The sequence below is a fragment of the Octopus bimaculoides genome, chromosome 11 (genome assembly GCF_046866305.1).
Source record: "Octopus bimaculoides isolate indiv1 chromosome 11, ASM4686630v1, whole genome shotgun sequence".
Taxonomy (NCBI): Eukaryota; Metazoa; Mollusca; class Cephalopoda; order Octopoda; family Octopodidae; genus Octopus; species Octopus bimaculoides.
Genome location: NC_142938.1, coordinates 10,289,509 through 10,314,108, shown reverse-complemented (window position 1 = coordinate 10,314,108; position 24,600 = coordinate 10,289,509). Strand labels below are relative to the sequence as shown.

Below are 24,600 nucleotides of genomic sequence, written 5' to 3'. Positions count from 1 at the left end.
GAGCACCGGGGTTGATGTAATCAACTAGCCTCTCACATTCCACCTAATTTCAGGTTGTGTGCCATAGTAGAAAGAATTTTACTATTGCCGTATTTCGCTGGAATACTGAAATAAAACAGAAACCGCAGTCGACGGAATTTTACGTTTAGTGTTCATTCTTGTCTGCAGGATGTTGCTTTCAACTATGTAACTAATGATACCATTGAGAAAAGAAAAGGCATGATTGCTACTACATTGCCTCTCTCCAACATCCCATTGCAATTCGGCTTATATCCAAACTAAAGACAGTTCGATAATTCTTTTTCTCTTTTGTTTTATTCTCTAGAATTTCTCTGTTGACTCTGAGTTCTTCACTGTGAATATTCAGGGTGTTCCCGAGGCTTTACAAGCTGTAAGTATACCATATCTCTCTGTTCTAATTCTTAGTCGTCATCATTGTCCCCTCTTCTTCTTCTTCTTCTTCCACTCACGACTCAAGGGCTTCTTCTCCGAGTCATTGTGGAATCAGACAGTTGGGTGCAGCTGTTTGGACGCTGACAGCTGACTGGACGTTCAGGTCGTTTTGGTGACACTACGTTTTGGCGCTGGAGGCAAACATCTACTCAACTCATGCATGTGCATAAATATATATCTCGGCGTGGCTGTGTGCTAAGAATCTTACTTCCCAACCCCATGGTTCCGGGTTCAGTCCCACTGCATGGCATCTTGGGCAAGTGTCCTCTACTAAGCGTCGAGCTGATCAAAGCCTTGTGAGTGAATCTGATAGATGGAAACTGAAAGAAGCTTGCCGTGTGTGTTTGTGTCTGTGTTTGTCCCCCCACCACTGCTGAACAACTGGTCCTGCTGTGTTTATGAGCCTGTAACTTAACGGTTCAGCAAAACAGAATGATAGAATACGTACCAGGCTTTTAAAAAATAAGTACTGAGGTTGATACATTTGACAAAAAACTTTTGAGTGCAGTGCCCCAGCATGGTTGCAGCCTAATGACTGAAACAAGTAAAAGATAAAAGATATATATATATATATATATATATATATATATATATATATATATATATATATAGGGAGAGAGACATTACACATACATACAAACATAACTAGATGTTCATACACATAGACAGAGAGTGAGAGAGACAGAATAAGAGAAATGTTAAAAATGTCAGATGTCAAATAAGTCAGCATCGAGTCAGTAATGTCAAATGGGCAGCACCGAAACATTTCTGCTAAATCCTTCAAGGCTATGCCCCAACATGGTTGCAGTTCAGTGACTGAAACAAGTTAAAGATAAAAAATAACAGTGCATGTGTGTTTTAAATGATTATCATGACTCTACCATGTTCTAATTGCTTAAGATTTTAATTTCTTCCTCTCTTTTTTTTTTTCCAGAAATTTGATGACATCATTGTTCAGTCTGAAGAATCATCACCACAGTTTGATAGAGTGAGTCGATCCTTTCTTATTTTTGAAAACAAATAAAAAAAAAATCTTCGGTTTTGTTTTGGTAAATAAAAACAAAAAAAAAATTTGTTTTCATACAATCCTTTGATGGCTTAAAACAAGCAGATTTTTGGGTTCATGTGTTAGTCAGCATGTAACATTTATTTATTCACATTGATATAAATTAATCATGCATTATCTTCTAATATTGAGATTCCAGTGAAGTGATTGTTTATTTTTAGAATGACATTGTAGGGTAAGTGTAAGAGGCCAGGTCTTGTTAATTTGAAGATGAAAAACAGGTAGATTACTCTGGCTGGAGACGGCCAGTTTAAATGCTAAAGGGTTAACGACTACATCAATAAGCACAATGCAAAACATTGGCAACTGACTTGGTACACATCCCACAAGATTATCCACCATCTTTACAACAATAGCCATAAGGCAGCTTTGAATTCCATATGTCTAACACTCTTGGACATTCTTACAAAATCATAGCACCCATAACTTTCGGAAACGTTATTTTCCATGCTCAAAATGGCTGAAGCATGAAATAAACTACCCACATCAGTTGTTAGCTGTTGTGACATTATATTCTTCAAAATTTCCATGCTTCTTGAAATTCACCAACAGTACACATGATGCCCCCCCCCCCCTTCTCTTTTTTTTAAACTGCTCATTCACTCTTTTATTCTTTTAACTGTTTCAGTCATTTGACTAGTTTTTAAAGCCTGGTATTTTTTCTATCGGGTCCTTTTATCAAACTGCTAAGTTATGGGGATGTAAACACACCAACACCATTTGCCAAACAGTGATGGGGAGGACAAACACAGTCACAAAGACACATGATATATATATAAACACAGAGCATCTTAAAATAAATATGGTAACAAAAGGGTTCAGATCTTCCAAAGATTATTGTTATTATTACTATATTTATCCTACATTATATTGGTACAGCTAGATGCAACTTCAAAAAACTGGTTCATCAGTCAACACCATTAGACTGTGGCTGGCATAATGGAATAGGAACTTTATTTGTATATTAAAAACGTTTCCCAGAAACAAAGTTAAAAGATTTAAAACATATATATATATATATATACATGTATACATGTATATATATTCTTTGTATTATATATATATATATATATATATATATATATTGGCCTTCGTGGGATTTTCGAGCGAGATCGTTGCCAGTGCCCCTGGACTGGCTCTTGTGCGGGTGGCACATAAATTGCACCATTTTGAGCGTGGCCGTTGCCAGTACCGCCTGACTGGCCTTCGTGAGGGTGACACGTAAAAGCACCCACTACACTCTCTGAGTGGTTGGCGTTAAGAAGGGCATCCAGCTGTAGAAACTCTGCCAGATCAGATTGGAGCCTGGTGTAGCCATCTGGTTTCACCAGTCCTCAGTCAAATCGTCCAACCCATGCTAGCATGGAAAGCGGACGTTAAACGATGATGATGATGATACGATGGGGCTTCTTTTAGTTTCCATCTGCCAAATCCACTCACAATTCTTTGGTCTGCCCAAGGCTATAGTGAAAGACACTTGTTCAAGGTGCCATGCAGTGGGACTGAACCTGGAACCGTCCGTGTGGTTGGGGAGCTAGCTTCTGTGTATTATCCTATTCTATGTACTGTTCGTGATGAGTTGTGGTGCACCTGAGCACTGTATACAATAAGTTGATTATATATTTCTATCACTACACTCTCTGAGTGGTTGGCGTTTAGGAAGGGCAACCAGCTGTAGAAACTCTGCCAAATTAGATTGGAGCCTGGTGTTGCCATCCGGTTTCACCAGTCCTCAGTCAAATCGTCCAACCCATTCTAGCATGGAAAGCGGACGTTAAACGATGATGATGATGATGATGATCATTATCATCTCCACCACCATCATCATCACATGCATTGCTTAGTGTTATGTCTATTAATTCAGAGCCAAATCACTACCACCACCACCACCACCACCATTGCCATCATACTTCACCACCACCACCACCACTACAATAACTCAGTGTGTACATATTCGTATATATTATTTCAGAACCCACTTGCCAATTATACCACCAGCCAACTTCAAGACTATGTGTCAAAAACGAATAACAACACGGCTAAGAAATTGCTTCTGGTGCGCTACTGTGCCACTGGGGTGAGTATTTCATGTTTGGATTTAAGGAAAGGTATTGTTTCAAACTAAACTAAGAAAGAAATAGCAAAAATCCTTGATGACAGAGCTCAAACTAAAACATAGTTTTATCTTTAATATAACATACCAATGTTCGTTACCAATGATCGTTACCAATGTTGCCTTCATGGCACATGAAAAGACATTCGAGCGAGTTCGTTGCTAGTACAGGTGGCATGTAAAATACACCATTTCGAGCATGGCCGTTGCCAGTACCTCCTGACTGGCCTTTGTGCCGGTGGTATGTAAAAGCATCTACTACACTCTCGGAGTGGTTGGCGTTAGGAAGGGCATCCAGCTGTAGAAACTCTGCCAAATCAGATTGGAGCCTGGTGTAGCCATGCTAGCATGGAAAATGGACGTTAAATGATGATGATGATGATGAGACACATCCCTCAATGTTGAAATGTCCACTTTTCCATGCTTGGTAGACATCCACTAGATTATCCACCTTCTTTCCAACAACACCTTAGGCACCTTTTTAAATCTCATATATGTCTAACACTCATGGACATGCTGACAAAAATCTAAAGCATCACAGCATCTTTGATCAGATGAAATTCACTGAAGCTGATTTTGTATGGTGTGATACCCTTCTTCTTGTTAACTTTCTCTTGTTTCCAAGCAAGGTGATGTTTTCTCATGGCCAGACATGTTTTTCACTGAAGATTCGAAATGGATGACACCGCTTGTATGACAGTGACACTTATTTACAACTACCTTTATTTATATTTATATTTTCCTAATTCTCAGGATGTTACTCAAGCTGAAAAACTGAAGGCGTCTCTGGATAAAGAAGGATTCTTTTATCCCCCTCTGGTACTACGCCAGTTGATCTTCTTAAATGCCATGTACAAGAAGGATTTGAAGGAAGCTCTGAAATATCTCGCTCTGATGTAAGTATTGCCCTTTATTTAAAACCTTTGACCTTCTGCAGACAAGGGAGAGTCTATATTTCAGGTTTACAACTTTTGGGTCATAATATAATTCCAAAAAGATTTTGTAAATCAGTCATTGATTTTAGAAATATTTTTTTTAAATTTAAAAGGTTCTGGAATATGCTACAAAATAAGCCCAAGGCATTTAGGCCACAACATGACATTTACTGCAAACTGTTATATCAAACTGATGTTTGAAACACCTTTTTAGCATAATGTTCCTTTATAAAACTGGTGGAAATCCTGCCTGACTAAGATATCTCATTGTTGATCTAATAACAAGATTTTAACTTAAAGATGTGAACACTTTTAATATTGGTGGTTTGGGCTGGGATCTAGCAGTATAAGACTAGAAGAGGGTCCTAGTGGTTGCTGGTGTGAAACTAGAGGAAGTAGGGTATGTTTTGGATAGTTTAGTATTATGGAATTAGAGAGGAATTATGTCTTGTACAAGTTTGGCATTATGGTTGGAAATGGGGTGAGGTTGTCAGTCTTGGTCTGGTTATTTAATAATACAATACATCTATTCATGACAGTGAGGTGGCACACTGAGCAAAATGCCTGCCAGCATTTCATCCGTCTTCACCTTCTTGGTTTAAATTCTGCTGAATTCGACTTTGTCTTTCGTCCTTTCATGGTTGATAAAATAAGTACCAGTTCAGCACTGGGTCAATGTAATCAAGTTAACTCACTCTCTGAACTTGCTGGCCTTGTGCCAAAACTCTTCAGTAGGCTGTTGTAGCATTGTAATACAAGTTAACTTTTTCTTATTCAGGGAAGACCAATTTCCAGACTATACAGATTACACCAGAGCTCTTCTGAATGTTGCTGCTTTGATGATAGATGAGGGAAAAGTTTCAGGTTTGTACATTATCTTTTCTACATTATACCCCCCTACATTATTGCTTCTACATTATTTCCTTTACGTTATCCTCTCTTTGATATCCCCTCTACATCATCCCCTTTACGTTATCCCCTCTTTGTTATCCCCTTTATGTTATCCTCTCTTTGTTATCCCCTCTTCATTATCCTATCTGCATTAGTCCCTCTACACTAGATTCTTTACATTACATTCTATATGTCGTATGAAAACTGAAGAAAGAGAAAAAAAATCCCAAATCATCATTCCCATCATCATCATGTTTAAAAAGAAAACCAAGCTAACAGCTTCTTTAAAGAACTCTTTGGTCTTTGCTTAAATTTCAGACGCTGTGGCATTACTTGAGACCTATGCTGATAAACATGGCAAATATATGGCTAATGCACAGATGTCTTCTGGTTATGCCTTCGAGAGAGACTGCAGCACTGTTGTATTCAACTGTGCCAAAACTCAAGACCTTTCTGCAACCAAGAATGTTCTCTCTACACTCTTTAAATTGGGTTTCATTAAACCAGCCACCTTTGAACTGTTGGAATCCGTGATGAAGGGTTACATTGAAAGGTACTGATTTCTTCGTTATAATTGTTTCTATCTATATCAATTGTTTTTGTGTTGGGTTCTCTTTTTTTTTTTTTCATCTACACCTGAGAAGCAAGTTCAGTTATGTGGTTAAGGAATTTGCATCCAAAAAATTGCAGGCTGCAATCAGTGTTGAGATTGTCACTTCTGTTAACAAACTGTCTGGTCACTTTGCGTTTTCAAAGACGAGAAATTAGAGATCCCTTATTTGTAAAACAGTTGTGGGTTGCTGACCGGTTAATGTACTTTTAACTCAGCCAGCAGAGAAAAACAGGCATAAAAATGAATGAACTATATAGGCACAGGCAGTTTGCTTTCCAACCTCAAGGTTCCGGGTTCAATCTCACTGCGTGGCACCTTGGGTGAGTGTCTTTTACCATAGCCTCGGGCTGATCAAAGCCTTCTGAGTGGATTTGGTAGAAACCGAAAGAAGCCATCATCTATGCATATTTACTGGAAATAGCAGACAATAATATACAACTCTATACTAAAGCTTCACTGTATATATATATATATATATATATATATATATATATACTGGCAAAGTTGTTTGCGGGTGGCAAACATAAAAAATTTCATCTTACCTGTAGGAAGAACATTAGATAAATGTACGACCCAGATGTGGATCATCTGAGACCTAGGTTTCGAACTTTCCGAATTACATTTGTTAATGTAAATTTGATCGGTTATCTTCGGCTAGATTCACCTAGACAAAATTTCAAATGTTGCTACATCAATGCCAGTATGTACACTCATGCATGTAGGTAATACATGTGCAGGTGTACAAACTGAGATTGATGACAGATGAACAACCATGTATTATAATGTGCGATGTATGACTGACGTAAAGATGTATAAGCTGTGACAGATGACTGATGTGTTTGTTGATTGATCCTTTTCAGGGAGGACGGTAACCAGGTACTGGAAGCTATAGACTGGCTCATCACAGAATATAGTCGAGCCCCTTGTGTTGACAGTGTGCTACAGATGTTTATTACAAAAGAAGATCCTGAAAAACTACAGAAAGGTTAGACATCTTGGAAAAAAAAAACCTTCCTTCATCACTGTTGTTTGCCCTTTACACAATGTTATTAGTGTTGTTGTTATTGTTGTGTTATTTTTCTTGTAAACCATCACCAGCATCATCACAGTCATCCTCATCATCATCATTTGAAGGGAGACCTTGCAGTATCTGTTCTGAGTTCAAATCCTGCCCTTTCACCAAAAAACGGTGGTGCTACTGCTAAGAATTGCAGCCAGCAGATAGTATTAGGTCAGGGGTTTTCAAACTTTTTGACTTGCGGACCCCTTATAAACGCTTATGAAATTTAAACATAAATATTTGCTTAAAATAACATATATTTTTACATTTATTTATTTAACAGTATTTAACAAATAGGTTTATTGTCAATTAAAAGATTTTGATTAAAAACCATATATAAAATCAAATTGCCCAGTATTTGCTGTCTACGGACCCCCTGTGGTCCGCAGACCACAGTTTGAAAACCCCTGGATTAGGTATTTCGTAATAGAAACATAATGTCTTTCATTCAGCCGGGAAGATCAACATTCTCATAGAACTAGTTTCACCTGTTTATCGTTTTATCGTACCTGTCATTATCATCATCACCTTTATTGTCACCTTAATTATCATTATCAGCATTAGCATCCTTTAGTATCAATACTATATCCTCCCACCTGCATTTGATTAATTTATATGATTTATTTATTGTGTTAGTTTCTTTGTTTTATATTCTGTGAGAGTTCCAGCTTGGCCAGGTGACCAAGATTTGTCAGGGTTTGATTAGAGATTGGGTGGGGTGGAGGGTGTTTGTGTAACTGACCATTACTGAATTTGGTCCTTCATCACTGTCACTATCTTCATCATCATCATCATCGTTGTCTGTGATAACGCCGATTGTAAAAGACTTGAACTGTTTGTTATCTTGTTTCAGCTATTGATCGAGTGACGCCGATTCATGGTGAGTTAAATGTACTGCACCAACTGATGGTAAATCTCATTGATTGTGGACATTATAAGAAAGCCAAGAAGATCTTGGAGGTACGTTAACTTAATTAAATAAACAAACACACAACATAACAGTTAAAATGGTTTCACTCATATTCACTGCTATTCAGTAAATCAATGTAGCTGGCTCAAGCTATACTGACTAGAAATAGGATATGCAGTTTCATTTTTGAAAGATGAATATTACAAACTAACACCATTCAATAAGTTTGTTAAGGAGTTTCATATATATATATATATATATATATATATATATCGTGCGGGTGACATGTAAAAGCACCCACTACACTCTCTGAGTGGTTGGCGTTAGGAAGGGCATCCAGCCATAGAAACTCTGCCAAATCAGATTGGAGCCTGGTGTAGCCATCTGGTTTCACCAGTCCTCAGTCAAATCGTCCAACCCATGCTAGCATGGAAAGCGGGCGTTAAACAATGATGATGATGAACTATATATATAAATCTGGAGTATCTACAAGAATAGATGCAGGCGCTAATTTATAAAAACATGTGACATATTAATAAAAATCTGTCAATGTACAACCATCCAGGTATCTGAGTACCTTATTATTTTTTTCTACTATATAATTCCTGTACATCACCTCCAAACCTTCTAATATATATATATATGGCGGTGGGGTAAGAAGTTTGCTTCCCAACCATATGGTTTCAGGTTCAGTCTAAGTGCGTGGTACCTTGGGCAAGTAACTTCTATTGTGTTCTCAGGTCAACCAAAGCTTTGTGAGTATATGAATCCCATCATGTATGTATGTGTGTGTGTGTATTTATATTTGTGTTCTGTGAAAATCTCTCGCTACAAATATTACTTATCATTTCTTCTGTCAATAAATTGTTTTCCCACTTCACGTCTTCAGAGATGTGAAATGAGAGGTCCTTCATTTGAAAAGCAAGCATGGGTTAGCAACAAGAAGGATACCTAATTCTAAAGCACTGTATTGAGGATATATGCATCTAACCCATGCTGGCATGGAAAAAAAATGGATGTAGAAATGAACAAACCAATATATACTGGCTTGCTTATAGTAAACTTCTCTTTCTAAATGTTTTCCAGACCCCAGGTATACGTGCTGCTATGATACGTCTCAAGATAGGATGCGAGACCTTGATTAGTAAGGAAAAGGTAAGTCACATTTTCTGAAAACCTGCCAAAACACCTCTACACACTCCCACAACCTCCACATATTCTCTCACCTTTCTAAACTATTCCACTTCTCCCTGTTCTATTACCTCTCCATATTCTTCCCACCTCTCCATGTATACTCTTCCACCTTTCCATACTTTCCCCTCTGCCCTTTCATACTTTCCCCTCTGCCCCTCCATACTTTCCCATCTGCCCTTTCATACTTTCCCCCCTGCCCTTCCATACTTTCCCATCTGCCCTTTCATACTTTCCCCTCTGCCCTTTCATACTTTCCCCTCTGCCCTTTCATACTTTCCCCTCTGCCCCTCCATACTTTCCCATCTGCCCTTTCATACTTTCCCCTCTGCCCTTTCATACTTTCCCCTCTGCCCTTTCATACTTTCCCCTCTGCCCCTCCATACTTCCCTCTCCAACTTTCCATTCTTCTTCCCTACTTCTCCATACTCCCTCTTCCTCTCCATCCTCCTCCACATCTACAAACCCCCTCAAGTCATTTACATCAAAACACTATGGAGTCCTTACAGTAGCAGAGACCCAGCCTAAAGGTCAACACCTCATATCCTGTCACTACACTGTCCATAGCCAACAGTCCAGTCTATCTAGCTGTAAATAGATACCACAATGTGGTATAGTCATCTGTGTACATAACCAAGACAACCACCAACAGCCTAGTCCACCTAACAGTTGGTATTACAGTATACCACACTGCCATACTGTCTTAAGTCTAGAACTAAGACAACTGTCAGTGGTCCAGTCAATCTAACTACAAGTAGGTGCCACAGGAAGGCCAAGTTCACTGCTGTTATCAGTGGTAGCTCCTTGAAATTGATGAGTGATGAGCAGTATATTGACTTGTAGTAATACCTGTGATGTGTTTGTGTGTTTTTGTTTTTTAATATTCAATGTTTTTTTTTTGTTTTTTTTTTTCTTGTTTAAGATTTCTGAATTGGAACAACTTGTGGGGATGACTAAGAATTTATTTGGTGTTGATAGGGATGAGATGCTGTTCCAGTTAATCAGAGGATATGGTTAGTGCTATTTTCTATTGGTCTCTCTCTCTCTCTCTCTCTCTCTCTCTCTCTCTCTCTCTCTCTCTCTCTCTCTCTCTCTCTCTCTCTCTCTCTCTCTCTCTCCCTCTCTCTCTCTCAAAAAGCACCCATTGCACTCTCGAAGTGCTTGGCATTAGGAAAGGCATCCAGCTGTAGAAACCATGCCAAATCAGACTGTTACCTGGTACAACTCTCCAGCTCACCAGTTCCAGTCAAAGCGTCCAACCCATGCCAGCATGGAAAGCAGACGTTAAATGGTGATGCTTATGCAGGTTTATTGGTTTTTACCTTCCTTATCTTTCAATTCGTTTTCTTCTTCCGTCTTTTTCAGTAAGAATTCACGACTACAAGAAAGCTAAGAATGTGTTGACACTCTTTGAAGAAGAAGGAATTTCACCATCAGGCCGTACTTTACGTTACCTGGCCAATGTTCTGGAGAACATCGGAGACAACGTCGACTTCACTGTACCAACTGTTGTAGATGTGAGTAATAAAGAATTCATTAGTTTTTTGTCTCTTCAACTTTATCTTGGCCATGACCCTATGTCTAATATATCTACTCTTTCTCTCTCCTCCTCCCCTCTATAACCCCATTCTTCTCCCTTACCTATTCTTTCTCTCCTCCTCCCCTCTATCACCCCCATTCTTCTTTCTTACCTATTCTCTCTATATGGTTGATTCTACCATTTCGAGCGTGGCAGTTGCCAGCACCCACTACACTCTCAGAGTGGTTGGCGTTAGGAAGGGCATCCAGCTGTAGAAACACTGCCAGATCAGATTGGAGCCTGGTGTTGCCATCCGGTTTCACCAGTCCTCAGTCAAATCGTCCAACCCATGCTAGCATGGAAAGCGGACGTTAAACGACGATGATGATTCCTTGTTAGCTCTGTCCCTCCTCATTTAGTTCTATCTCTCAGTTGCTCTCTCTCCTTGTCTAGTTCTCTCTCCTAATTTACCTCTGTTTCTCCTTGTTTGCTCTGTCTCCTTTAGCTTAGTTCTCTCTCTCATTAGCTCTGTCTCATTTAGGTCTCTCTCCTCCTTTACCTCTGGCTCTCTTCATTAGTTCTGTCTCTCTTCATTAGCTCTGTCTCTCTTCGTTTATGTCTCCTAGTTTAGTTCTATCTCTCATTAGCTCTCTCTCTCTTCTCATTTAGTTTCTCTCTCTTCTTTTACCTCTGACTCTCCTCATTAACCCTCTCTCTTCCTCAGCTCTGTTACTCCTTGCTTAGATCTTCGCTCAGACTCTCCTCGTTTACCTGTTTACTCATTAGCTCAACCTTTCCTCGTTAACTCTGACTTTCCTCATTAGCTCTGTCTCTCCTCATTCACTGTCTCATTATTAACATGTTTTTTTTTATTCAGGATAAAATGAAACAATCCACCATCTTGGAAGATGATATTTTACGTCAAGTCAAAGAGAATCGCATGAAAACTGCCAAAGAGATGATCAGAAAGTAAGTTAAGATCCCACTCTCTTCGTTTTTGCTATTCTTGTTGGCATAGTAACTAGCAAAATCAGTAGAGCAGTGGACAAGATGTTTTACACGGAAGCAAAAAGATTACAAATTAATTTTTCCAATTCCAGATTTGAATCAAGTGGTGATAAAGTGAGTGAAGAATTATTGATGCTCATCGCAGAATTCCTTTTCAAAGTCAACAGAAAAACAGGTAAGAAAATTTTTTTAGCCATATTTCTATTTTATCCTTTAACATTCATATTCCTCTGTCAAATATAATGCTTATTTATTTTTATTCTTCATATTGAGAAAACCCGTCAAGCCAAGTGAAATCGTAGTTGTGGCTGATGCCAGTGTCGTGTAACTGACACCCATACCAATGGCTTGTAAAAAACACCATTCGAATGTTGGGGCTCATGGAGGCAGTGACAAGTAACCAAGATCTTTGACAATACACCATGCTTGAGAAGACTCATCAAGCCAAGTGAGATCATAGTTGTAGCCAGTGCCAGTGTTACGTAACTGGCACCCGTGCCAGTTCACATAAAAAGCACCCACTACACTCTTGGAGGGCATCCAGCCGTAGAAACCATGCCAGATCAGACTGGAACCTGGTGCAGCTCCCCAGCTTACCAGTTTTCAGACAAACTGTCCAACCCATGCCAGCATAGAAAACAGATGTTAAATGATGCTGATGAATATTGCATTATCTTGTAGCTTTAAGATTTCAGTGATCTGGTTGTTTATTTTTAGAATGACATTGTAGGGTAGGTATGAGAGGCCAGATCTGGCCAGTTTACAGGAAGGGAACAATTTGCTTATATTGACCCCACTATTTGACTGATACTTGATTTTTATCTTTCCCCCTAACACCCCTGGAAGGATAAAAGGTAAAGTTGACCTCAGTTGGTCTTTGTTAGGGATACGACAACCAATAGTTTTTTTAGCATGTGAACGTGACATTCAACCTGTCATGTCTCTGGAAGTCCGTCTGTCTTCCACTTGTGCTTTCTGGTTCAGGTTTTTTTGTCTGAGAGACAGTTTCGCTTTTTGCCAATCATTATAATACCACACTTATCCAAGTTACAAGTCCTTTTTTTCTTTGCCGGAATCCAGTGAGTTATATTTTATTAGTCTAGTTCTCAAGGCCCAAATTACAGCTACAGTTGAACCCAGACCTTAAAAATGAAGTGGTGCCAAAGTGCTTTTCACAAAAAACCCATTTTATCTGACCATCTACTGATTCTACCAATGCATCACCTCATCAGCAACAGCAACAATAAACTCTTAAATGTTTTGTTTTGTTTCTTTTATGCTAATGAATATTCTTATATTTGCTCAGATCTCGGTTGGACTTTACAAGAGTTAGGAAGCCGTGGCTCTGTTGAAAATCTGCTGCTGCTGAAATCGAAAGGCATCGACACAGGAAATGATATTGTTAGCAAGAACATCTTTTCAGCTTACGTAGTCAGGTAAGCTTTCTTTCGTCTTTATTTCACACTTCTTTCAGTCATTTGACTGTGGCCAACAAGCTCCTTGAAGGGTTTTAGTCAAAGAAAATGACCCCTGTACTTTTTTTTTTTTTAATTTTTTTTTTAAGCCTGGCACTTTTTCTGTCTTTTCCATTTGCTGAACTGCTAAGTTATGGGGGTGTAAACAAATCAACACTGGTTGTCATGCGGTTGGAAGGACAGACAGAAACACAAAGACACATCACACATACACACACACGATGGGCTTTTTTAGTTCCTGTCCACCAGATCCCCTCACAAATCATTGGTTGGCCTGGGGCTATAGTAGAAAACACTTGCCCATGATACCATGCAGTGTTTTCTCTTTCTATGTTTTCAGATTCCACTATTTCTGTTTCTTTCATTGTCTTCCCTTCTCTTTCCCTCTGTGTATATATATATATATATATATGTATATATATTACACACATGTTTTTTCTCTCCCTGTTTCTTTCTGTGTTCCTTTCTGTAGAAGAGCATAGGCTCGAAACGTTAAAGACTTTTTCAGTTCCCGAGCGTTAAACTGATACATCTGTTTGTTTTCTACACCACCTTTCTTCGTCTTTTGTTTTTTTGTGAATTCTCCCTATATATATATATATATATATATATATATATATATATATATTTCTTCATTCAAGTTATTACATTCCTTGATGTAATACATGGACAAAACAAGCAGAATAATATAATAATAATAATGATGATGATGATGATGATGATAAATTTCTTGAGTAAAAAATGTGAGAAAGTTGGTACTTTCTCTTGGTGTTGTGGTGTAAACTTTTCATCTGACCTGTTTTACTATTATTTCACAGTGACCGTTCCAATGAACTATTGGAATTTCTGGGGAAAAACCCTGATATGATCAACAGTTTTATTTCTGTAAAAGGCGTGGCACACCTAAAGGAGAAAGACCCAGGAAAATTAGTGACACGTGAGTTAATTATCCCTCTTGCTTGATTCATCATTTTCTTCTACTAACTATCTTTTTTTGTATTTTATGTGAATATACAAAGTTGTTGAGCCCAAAGACGATTTTTGGCAGCTGGATGCCCTTCCCCTTTACAGTGTATATTGGGTGCTTTTCTCTTCATGCCACCAGCACTAGTGAGGCCAAGAAACTTGCAAGAGAAGGAAATATAAAAAAAAAGCCCCCTTTAGTTACATGGGAAACGTGGTATACAGCAAGTAGGAGGAATCCACTGTCATTTTAAATTACACTGGCAGCACAAGACAAGGAATAGAAGAGATGATGTATTGTATAGATGTCTACATGCTGATTGCTTGGAAAATTTTGGTTCATTTATTTTAGTGGCCTTGCCAGTACCGCCTGACTGGCCTTCGTGCTGGTGGCACGTAAAAGCACCCAGTACACTCTTGGAGTGGTTGGCGTTAGGAAGGGCATCCAGCTGTAGAAACTCTGCCAAATAAGATTGGAGCCTGGTGTAGCCATCTGGTTCACCAGTCCTCAGTCAAATCGTCCAACCCATGCTAGCATGGAAAGCGGACATTAAACGAAATTCATGATAAATTTAGTGTATTTCTCTTCACATTTATTTGTGCTTTAACCCTTTTGTTACCATTTTCCTGCTGAAATACTCACTCTTAATTTTGAAATGAAAAATATAGTAAAAATCACTTTATCCTCATTAAGCTGATGTTTAGAACATAAATTAAAATGAAATTTTAATTTTAAGTCTTTAGTTTTCACGCTGGTCATTCCAGGCCCAAATATTCTACCTGTTTTATATTCACACTGACTAGATCAGACCTCTCACACCTACCCTTCAGTGTCAATCACATCATTGAAATTTCAAAGCTACAAGATAATGTCCGATAAATTCAAAACAATGTGAATAAATAAGCATTACATTTGACAAAATAATCTGAAAACTAAAGGATTAAGTCACTTTAAAAGAACATTCAACCACTTGGCATGCTAAATTCTCTCTCTTTTCTTATTTTTTTTCTTCTCTAGTTGAAGAACTTGCTTATAGATGTGAGCCAAGAACGAAAAAATTAATTCTTTGGAATATTTGGCAGACACATTTCTTGGATAATCCTTATAGTTCTTCTGCATCAGTTATTTTAGAGGTAAGCTCTTGCTACATTAAGATACAAAGGATTATGGGTTTTTTTTATTTTTATTTTTTATTTTTTTTTTTTACTGTAAGAGTTGAATTAGAGATTTGTGAAATGATGATTAGGTCCAGACAAATTGATTTCACTAAGGCAGAAGTAGTAATGTCTTTGTTTTCTTCAAATTTTTTCTTTGTTTCTTGTTTCAGAGAAATTCTGATTTACTCCAAAATACCAGTATCTTAGGTCTGTGCAGGAAAGCAGCTCAAGAAAAACGAGTGAGTGATTTCTTTCAATACCTTCTCTTTCCAGCTGTTACTACTGTTGTTTAAACCCAGGTCAACTCCAGTTGTCTTTTTAGGACTATATAGGACTACATTATTTAATGTCCCATCTGTGATCTGAGGCGAGATTTAGTTGCTATTACTATCAAGTTGAATGACCATGTAGCAGCTTCCTACCATGTTATTTCATTACTTTGAATGTAGATGTAGCTGTTGTTAAGCCCTAGGTAGGTTGGTTCTGAGGCAGCAAATCTACAATCAAAAGCACTTAAGCAATGGCCATATCAACTTTCCTGTCATGGTCCATCCAGGATCACATTAGTCAATGTGTAATTTTTTTTTCAAGTTGTAATTTGCTGAAGATTTAGTTGCCATTTCTAACGTGTGGTTAGTCTATTTAGCTCATGATCATCAGGTCGTGAGTTCAATTCCTGGCTGCCTATTCTTGGGCAAGACACTTTATTTCATGTTGCTCCAGTCCACTCAGCTAGCACCAATAAGTCGTACTTGTAATTCAAAAGGTCAGCTTTATCACACTCTTTGTCATGCTGAATTTCCCTGAGAACTATGTTATGGGTATGCATGTCTCCTGCTGCCTGCTCCTTGGGAAAAGTTGCCCATGCCCGACCTAGCTGTTAACAAGCTGCCTGGGTCAACCATTGTCACTGCCTCCCATGGTGTCTTTGATACAGTTCATATGGTTGCAAGTATTCGGGTTAAAACACTAAGTTGTCTCCCTTGGAAGTAGGTCCGTGTTGGCACTCCGTCGCTTACGATGTCGAGGGTTCCAGTTGATCCGATCAACGGAACAGCCTGCTCGTGAAATTAACGTGCAAGTGACTGAGCACTCCACAGACACGTGTACCCTTAACGTAGTTCTCGGGGATATTCAGCGTGACACAGAGTGTGACAAGGCTGACCCTTTGAATTACAGGCACAACAGAAACCTGGAAGTAAGAGTGAGAGAAAGTTGTGGTGAATGAGTACAGCAGGGTTCGCCACCATCCCCTGCCGGAGCCTCGTGGAGCTTTAGGTGTTTTCGCTCAATAAACACTCACAACACCCGGTCTGGGAATCTAAACCGCGACTAGTCCCCTCCCCCAAAACTTCAGGCCTTGTGCCTTTAGTAGAAAGTATTATTACAAAGTAGATATATTCATTTCTACTCTAGGCACAAGGCCTGAAATTTTTGCAGAAGGGGCCAGTTGATTAGATCGACCCCAGTACACAGCTGACACTTAATTTATCGACCCTGAAAAAATGAAAGGCAAAGTCAACCTCGGCGGAATCTACAAAGTAGATTTATTGGTAGATGATGAAGATGATGATGATAGTAACTATGTTGGTGATATTGTGATGATGGTGATGCTATATCTTTTATTTTTTTTATTCCCATCTACAGGAAGATGTCTTTAAAGTGTTACCAACCTTATTTACACAACTCCCAACTTTGAAGTTCATCTATGGTCAACATTTGTTCATTCCTGGTAAGTTTGCATTGACAATAAGAAAAACCCAACAAACTAACAACTCTAATAATAATAGTAATGGTGGTGATGATGATGATTGTAAAATAGTAAAAATTGTAAATAGTAAAACGTGAAAATCAGACTAAATTGGAATTTCATTGATTACGCAAGGAATGAAGCCAGTATGTTCCGCTGGATGTGTAATGTAAATGTGCATACCCATCAGAGTGTAAGTATCTTGAGAGAAAAGCTGAACATAAGAAGCATCAATAGTGGTGTGCAAGAGAGACGATTGCGCTGGTTTGGACATGTGGTGAGAATGAATGAGGATAGCTGCGTGAAAAAGTGCCACTCCCTAACAGTTGAGGGAACCCATGGAAGAGGTAGGCCCAGGAAGACCTGGGCTGAGGTGGTGAGGCAAGACCTTCGAACATTGGGCCTCACCGAGGCGATGACTACTGACTGAGACCTTTGGAAATGTGCTGTGCGTGAGAAGACCCGGCAAGCCAAGTGAGATCGTTGCCAGGGCCCCTGGACTGGCTCTTGTGCGGGTGGCACATAAAAGACACCATTTCGAGCGTGGCTGTTTTCGTGCGGGTGACACGTAAAAGAACCCACTACACTCTGAGTGGTTGGTGTTAGGAAGGGCATCCAGCTGTAGAAACTCTGCCAAATTAGATTGGAGCCTGGTGTTGCCATCCGGTTTCACCAGTCCTCAGTCAAATCGTCCAACCCATGCTAGCATGGAAAGTGGACGTTAAACGATGATGATGATGATGATATATACTATAAGGTTTTTAACTTTTAAATTTTCATATGAAATTTTAAAAGTTAAAAACCTTATAATATAAATATAAACTGTGAGAACAACCCTTAAGGAATCTAGTTAATGATCCCCTAAGGTAAGTTCTTATGCTATATTGGTAACGGTTGCTACATCCTCTGGAAAATTATTGTATATATATATATATAATTATCTTTTTGTTATAGTTGCACAAGGAGATGTGGAAGGTAGTTTGGCTATCATCAAAACCTGCGAAGAAAAGGGATTTCCTGCAACGAGTCTAAATCAAAATTCTTTGGCTCAGCTTGAAGCCCTATTGATGAGGAAGCAAATCCCTATTCCATGGAAGGTAAGTACAAGTGAAATACTCAAATTTTCTACTGTTCTTCTGTAAAGGGGTCCTATTTCTGTTATTTGATATCATTGTAAGTATGAACTGGTTGGGGTCATTCACGTCATCACTGCAGGTCTGGTTAAGTGTTTATTGTGTGGTAAGTAGCTTGCTTACCAACCACATGGTTCCAGGTTCAGTCCCACTGCGTGGCACCTTGGGCAAGTGTCTTCTACTATAGCCTCGGGCCAACCAAAGCCTTGTGAGTGGATTTGGTAGACGGAAACTGAAAGAAGCCCGTCGTGTGTACCCTGATATGCATATATATACACATGTAGATGTAAGTATGTACATATATGTGTGTATACATGTATATATATTCTTTGTCTTATTACATTATTGAACGCACACGTCCTTTTTTGCAAGTAAGTCTATATATCTATATATATATATATATATATATATATATATATGTATATATATATATGTATGTATGTGTATGTATATGTTCGTGTGTCTGTGTTTATCCCCCCAACATCGCTTGACAACTGATGGTGGTGTGTTTACGTCCCCGTAACTTAGCGGTTCGGCAAAAGAGACTGATAGAATAAGTACTAGGCTTACAGAGAATAAGTCCTGGGGGCGATTTGTTCGACTAAAGGCGGTGCTCCAGCATGGCCGCAGTCAAATGACTGAAACAGGTAAAAGAATATATCTTGATTCAGTGATGTTTGTGTGTGTGTGTGTTTATATGTCTATATATGCGAATGACTGAAGACAGTTGCATGAAGATGTGTCAATCTCTAATTGTTGCGGGAACATGTGGAAGGGGTGGACCCAGGAAGGTGTGGGATAAAGTGGTGAGAAAGGATCTACAGTTGTTGAGACTCACAGAGGGGACGGCAGGGGACCGAGACTGCTGGCAGTTTGCTGTGCTTGAAAAGACATGTCAAGCTAAGCGAAAGTGTGGTTTTCCTTGCATACAGGCTTGTCCCCTGCAACCTTCCCCAACTGAGCATTCCTAATCTTGTGGGCTCATAGGTGCTGGTGCCATGTAAAAAGTACCTCTGCCGGTGCTGTGTATGAGCACCCAGTACACTCTGTACAGTTGTTGGTGTTACGGAGCCAGTCATAAAAACCATACCAAAACAGACAAGGAGCCTGAACATCCCTTCAGCTTGTCAGCTCCTGTTAACCCATCCAATGGACATTAAACGATGATGATATGTATATATAACATGCATTTTTTTCATTTTGTTCCACAGGATAAACAACAGAGCCAAGCCATTTCATCTCAGGCTGCTGACACAACAAGTGATACAAGTGACTCGAGTAGTAGCAGTGATGGTGAGTCCAGCTCCTCTGATGGTTCTACATCTTCAGACAGTTCTGATTCAGATTCAGACAATGAGAAAGACCGGATTCGGTGATATTGATGCCAGATCATTGCATAGTCTATATACAGACAGACTCACTGTGTGATATAAATAAATATCTATCTATCTATCTATCTATATATATATATATATATATATATATATATATATATATATATATATATATATATATATGCATATATATATGTATAAAAAGACTGGTTAAACATTGTTTTGCGGGGAGTCCCAAAAATTAGTTTATTATCAATCCACATAAAACATCTACAAAAAAGTATTTAAATAAAAAAAAAAGTAAAAGTATAACATTAGATCTTATTTCATGTTCTGTTAGACTTTCTCTCTCTCTCTCTCTAACCATATTTTTGTATTTTTTACCATTTTCCTTCTTTTCTTTATCTTTGAAATAAAATTTCATTTGTAGCAACTTTCCAGAAAAAGAAAACAAAATCTGCTTTAAACATCTCATGTTCTTTCAGTCACACAGATTATATATATATATATATATATATATATATATAATTGTTGCTATTATGCAAAAGTGTCATAAGTCCAAAACGTTGCTTTTTCAGAAAATGGTAAAATAGTTTTGCTATTCCATTTCTTTTTACATTAGCAACACTTTCAGCTTAATGTTAATACTTTGTTGGGTGCATAAAATCGTAACTCTCTGCATGTATGATATTTTCAGTCAGAAATATTTCTGTGAAACTGTCGTATGTGGGGATTAGTAAATTGATAATAAAACTGAAAAATCTGGAGGAAATTAGTGATACGCTCTGTCTACAAATAGTAATACAAATGGCCAGAACAGTGGAATAAATTTTGCATAATGAGGATAAAATATATTCCACTGTTAGTGTATTTTAATACAAAAAAGCTAACTAGAAATAAATTTAGAGATGCAATACTTAGACAGGTAAATGGGTATGTTAGTGTTAGCGGATTTAATACATGAAACATTAAGCTGAGAGGAAATAAGTATGATAAAAGATAAACAGCTCAGTTCATGTTAGTATATTTAATGTATTAAAAATTTTGTCTAGAGCTTACAGGCTTATTAGGACGGAACTTATCCCAGTTTCTGAGACATTTAAGCCACATACAGACATAATTTATGTGTGTGTGTGTGTGTGTGTTTGTAGGTGTGGCTGTGTGGTGACAAGCTTGCTTGCCAACCACATGGTTCCAGGTTCAGTTTCACTTTGTGGCAAGTGTTTGCTACTTATTCTATCAGTCTCTTTTTGTCAAACTGCTGAGTTACGGGGACATAAATACACCAACACTGGTTGTCAAGCAGTGGTGGGGAACAAATACACACAGATATTTGTGTGTGGGTGTGTGTATTCTTTTGTTTGTTTCAGTCATTTGATTGCAGCCAAAGCCTTGTGGAGGAATTTCAACCATGTTTCGTGGTCTGCTACCACAACGGCTCCTTTATAGGATCCAGTTAGCTCAAGACATCATCAGGAGGAACCACGTCCGGTTTCGGCCCCTACTCCTCTACCGTTTTGACATGGCGGGGCCCCCCCTTTCGGAGGTGTCTTCAGCTCTGGTGTTGGGTGCATGTCTTCTTTCACTGTTTGTGACTGTTCTAATTCAACTGTGGAATGTCCCTCGCTATGGTTATTTTCCAGGAGGTTCTGGCCACACGTCTTACGGTTCATCAACCCACGTTGTTGAATTACTTTCATCTGACATACCTTCCCTTGGTGGATTAGGATCCAGTTAGCTCAAGACATCATCAGGAGGAACCACGTCCGGTTTCAGCTTGATGTTAATACTTTGTTGGGTGCATAAAATCGTAACTCTCTGCATGTATGACATTTTCAGTCAGAAATATTTCTGTGAAACTGTCGTATGTGGGGATTAGTGAATTGATAATAAAACTGAAAAATCTGGAGGAAATTAGTGATACGCTCTGGTGGATTTGGTTGACTGAACCTGAAAGAAGCCTATTGTGTAAATATAGTGGTGGCTGTGTGGTTAGTAGCTTGCTTACCAACCACATGGTTCCGGGTTCAGAACCTTGGGCAAGTGTCTTCTACTATAACTTTGAGCAAGTGTTTTCTACTATAGCCCCGGGCCGACCAAAGCTTTGTGAATTGATTTGGTAGACAGAAACTGAAAGAAGCCTGTCATATATATATATATATTTATGTGAGTATGTGTGTTTGTGTCTGTGTCTGTCCCCCCACCAGCGTTTGACAACGATGTTGGTGTGTTTACGTCCCCATAAGTTAGTGGTTCGGCAAAAGAGACTGATAGAATAAGTACTAGGCTTACAAAGAATAAGTCTTGGGGGTCAATTCGACTAAAAGCGGTGCTCCAGCATGGCAACAGTCACATGATTGAAACAAATAAAAGAATACACACAGACTCACATCTGTGTGTCCATCTAATCATCTGGCCCCTGCCCCCAAAATTTCGGTCTAGAGTAGAAAAGAATAACAGGTTGACTCAGCTCCACATTATTTCGTTTCATAGGCCCAGGTATGTGCCTACACCTTCCGATGTACTGCCATGGAGAGAACAGGAGTATTAAAAGAGTTTATAAAAGGGTTTCAGGTGAGGATATTTTGGCCTCCCTTGATCAGTTCAGGCCATGATGATGGCTAGGCAAGAGACAAGACAATAACTACAGTCAGCTGTATGTATGTTCCACATTGCAGAGTATCAGGTGTCCAGTTAACTGTGTCTAAGTCATGCCCCAGCTGAAATCAATTATAACGTAGTGCAACATATACACAATTAAATATGGTAGTAGTGACTTAACAAGGGCAGTGGGAGGCACATGACTTGGTAGTCAGAGTGTTGGACTTATGATTGTAAGATTGCGGTTTCAATTCCTGGCCCATGCGACACATTGGGTTCTTGAGCAAACCACTTTATTTCACATTGCACTAGTCTGCTCAAGTAGAGCTTCATGTTTTAGTGGTCAGGGTGTTGGACTCATAATTGTAAGATTGTGGTTTCAATTCCTGGACCGGGCAACACGTGTTCTTGAGCAAAACACTTCATTTCACATTGATGGCAAAAATGAGTAACCGTAAGACGGACCAGCATCCCATCCAGGAATGAATATATATGCAAGGGAAACCAAGAAACCAGCCTTATGCTCCTTACAGAGTAATGTGAACTAACCAGTGGGTTAGCAAAATTGTAAGGGTGTTGCATAAAATGCCTTGCAGTATTTGGTCCTGTCATTTATGTTCTGTGTTCAAATCCCACCAAGGTCAACTTTGCCTTTCTGCCCCGTCTCCTCAAGTTCGATAAAATAATCTTTTCTTCTCTAGGTACAAAGCCTGAAATTTTGGGGGAGGGTGCCAGTCGATTAGATCGACCCCAGTATGCAAATGGTACTTAATTTATCGACCCTGAAAGGATGAAAGGCAAAGTTGACCTTGGTGGAATTTGAACTCAGAACATAAAGACAGACGAAATACCATTAAGAATTTCGCCCGGCGTGCTAATGTTTCTTATTTCTTTATTGCCCACAAGGGGCTAAACATAGAGGGGACAAGCAAGGACAGACAATGGGATTAAGTCGATGACATAGACCCCAGTGCGTAACTTGTACTTAATTTATCGACCCCGAAAGGATGAAAGGTAAAGTCCACCTCGGCAGAATTTGAACTTAGAACGTAACGGCAGATGAAACACCGCTAAGCATTTCACCCGGCAAGCTAACGATTCTGCCATCTCGCCACCTTAGTTCAATAAAATAAGTACCAGTCACGTACTGGGGTTGATGGTATAAACTACAGATTTCACTCTTGCAAATTACTGTCATTGTGTCTATGCTTGAAATAATTACGAGTAATTTAACGAATTTACTTTTTTTTTTTTTTGCATATTTTGTTGCTTTATTTATATTAATTATAATTTATTTTGGTATAAATTTTTCTGTATTTTGTTTGTATTTTTGTTTTTCTTCTCCCAGGTAACGACCTTCATATAATGAGTAGGATTAACTTGGTAAACCACTGCCCTTGAGGAGAAGGTGTATGTGTGTGTGTGTGTGTGTGAGAGAGAGAGAGAGAGAGGGGGGAGATAGGAGAGAAAAGACAGAGTGAGTCTGAGAGAGTGAAGAAGGAATAGAGAGAAGAGGGTGAGATTGGTGAGGAGGATAGAGAGAGAGAGAGAAAATGAGAAGGAAAAGTGTGTAGAGGAGAATAAAGAAGGATTATGACATTAGAAGGCTAATTTGAAGAGTTTAAAGCCAATGCAACATTTAAGAGGATAAAGATGGTTGAATAAGAGATAGATTGAAAGGGAGAGAGAGAGAGAAACCTGATGGGAGTAGTGACTACTGTCTGTTTTGGTGGTGGTGGGCTTGATAGCAGGTGAAAGTCAATTGTTGATGAGAAGATATGTATGTATGTGAGTGCAGATACACACATATACACTATATACATATGCACACACACACACACATGATATATACATATACATGCATATATATATATATATATATATATATATATAAACTATATGAGTATATGCATATATATGTACATGTATGTACATACCTTCATCTACATGTACATATAGATACATAACTGGGTACATGACGTGGCAAAAGAACATGGACAAAATGATAAACAAGGTACAACAAACAAGCAAGCCACATAGAAACATCTCCTTCATCAGCTGCCACCATTAAAACACCGGCGTTATTAAATATATATATATATATATATATACACAGGAACATATGTATATGTATACATATATATGTGCCTGTATTACTCTTATACTTGTTTCAGTCATTTGACTGTGGCCATGCTGGAGCACCGTCTTTAGTCGAGCAAATCGACCCCAGGACTTATTCTTTCTAAGCCTAGTATGTATTCTATTGGTCTTTTTTACCGAACTGCTGTGTTATGTAAACATCAGTTGTCAACCGATGTTGGGGGGATAAACACAAACACACACACACGCACACACACACACATATACGATGGGCTTCTTTCAGTTTCCGTCTACCAAATCTACTCACAAGGAAGACAAAAATATTTA

General features: G+C 38.7%; 1 protein-coding gene across 1 annotated transcript in view; it reads left to right on the top strand.

Moving 5' to 3' along the window:
• The window catches only part of LOC106870485 (leucine-rich PPR motif-containing protein, mitochondrial), a 38,456-nt gene extending 18,572 nt beyond the window's left edge, over positions 1–19,884 (top strand). Inside the window, exons 18-37 of the mRNA XM_089359465.1 lie at positions 326–391; positions 1,388–1,441; positions 3,492–3,596; positions 4,386–4,528; positions 5,346–5,431; positions 5,777–6,011; positions 6,932–7,056; positions 7,985–8,091; positions 9,128–9,196; positions 10,155–10,245; positions 10,598–10,749; positions 11,629–11,720; positions 11,852–11,934; positions 13,066–13,195; positions 14,053–14,171; positions 15,216–15,331; positions 15,526–15,594; positions 17,003–17,087; positions 18,060–18,202; positions 19,450–19,884. Of these exons, the coding sequence (XP_089215591.1) occupies positions 326–391; positions 1,388–1,441; positions 3,492–3,596; positions 4,386–4,528; positions 5,346–5,431; positions 5,777–6,011; positions 6,932–7,056; positions 7,985–8,091; positions 9,128–9,196; positions 10,155–10,245; positions 10,598–10,749; positions 11,629–11,720; positions 11,852–11,934; positions 13,066–13,195; positions 14,053–14,171; positions 15,216–15,331; positions 15,526–15,594; positions 17,003–17,087; positions 18,060–18,202; positions 19,450–19,614 (2,235 nt within the window). The 3' untranslated portion in view covers positions 19,615–19,884. The remainder of the gene's footprint in view (positions 1–325; positions 392–1,387; positions 1,442–3,491; positions 3,597–4,385; positions 4,529–5,345; positions 5,432–5,776; positions 6,012–6,931; positions 7,057–7,984; positions 8,092–9,127; positions 9,197–10,154; positions 10,246–10,597; positions 10,750–11,628; positions 11,721–11,851; positions 11,935–13,065; positions 13,196–14,052; positions 14,172–15,215; positions 15,332–15,525; positions 15,595–17,002; positions 17,088–18,059; positions 18,203–19,449) is intronic.
• The last annotated feature ends 4,716 nt before the right edge of the window (positions 19,885–24,600 follow it).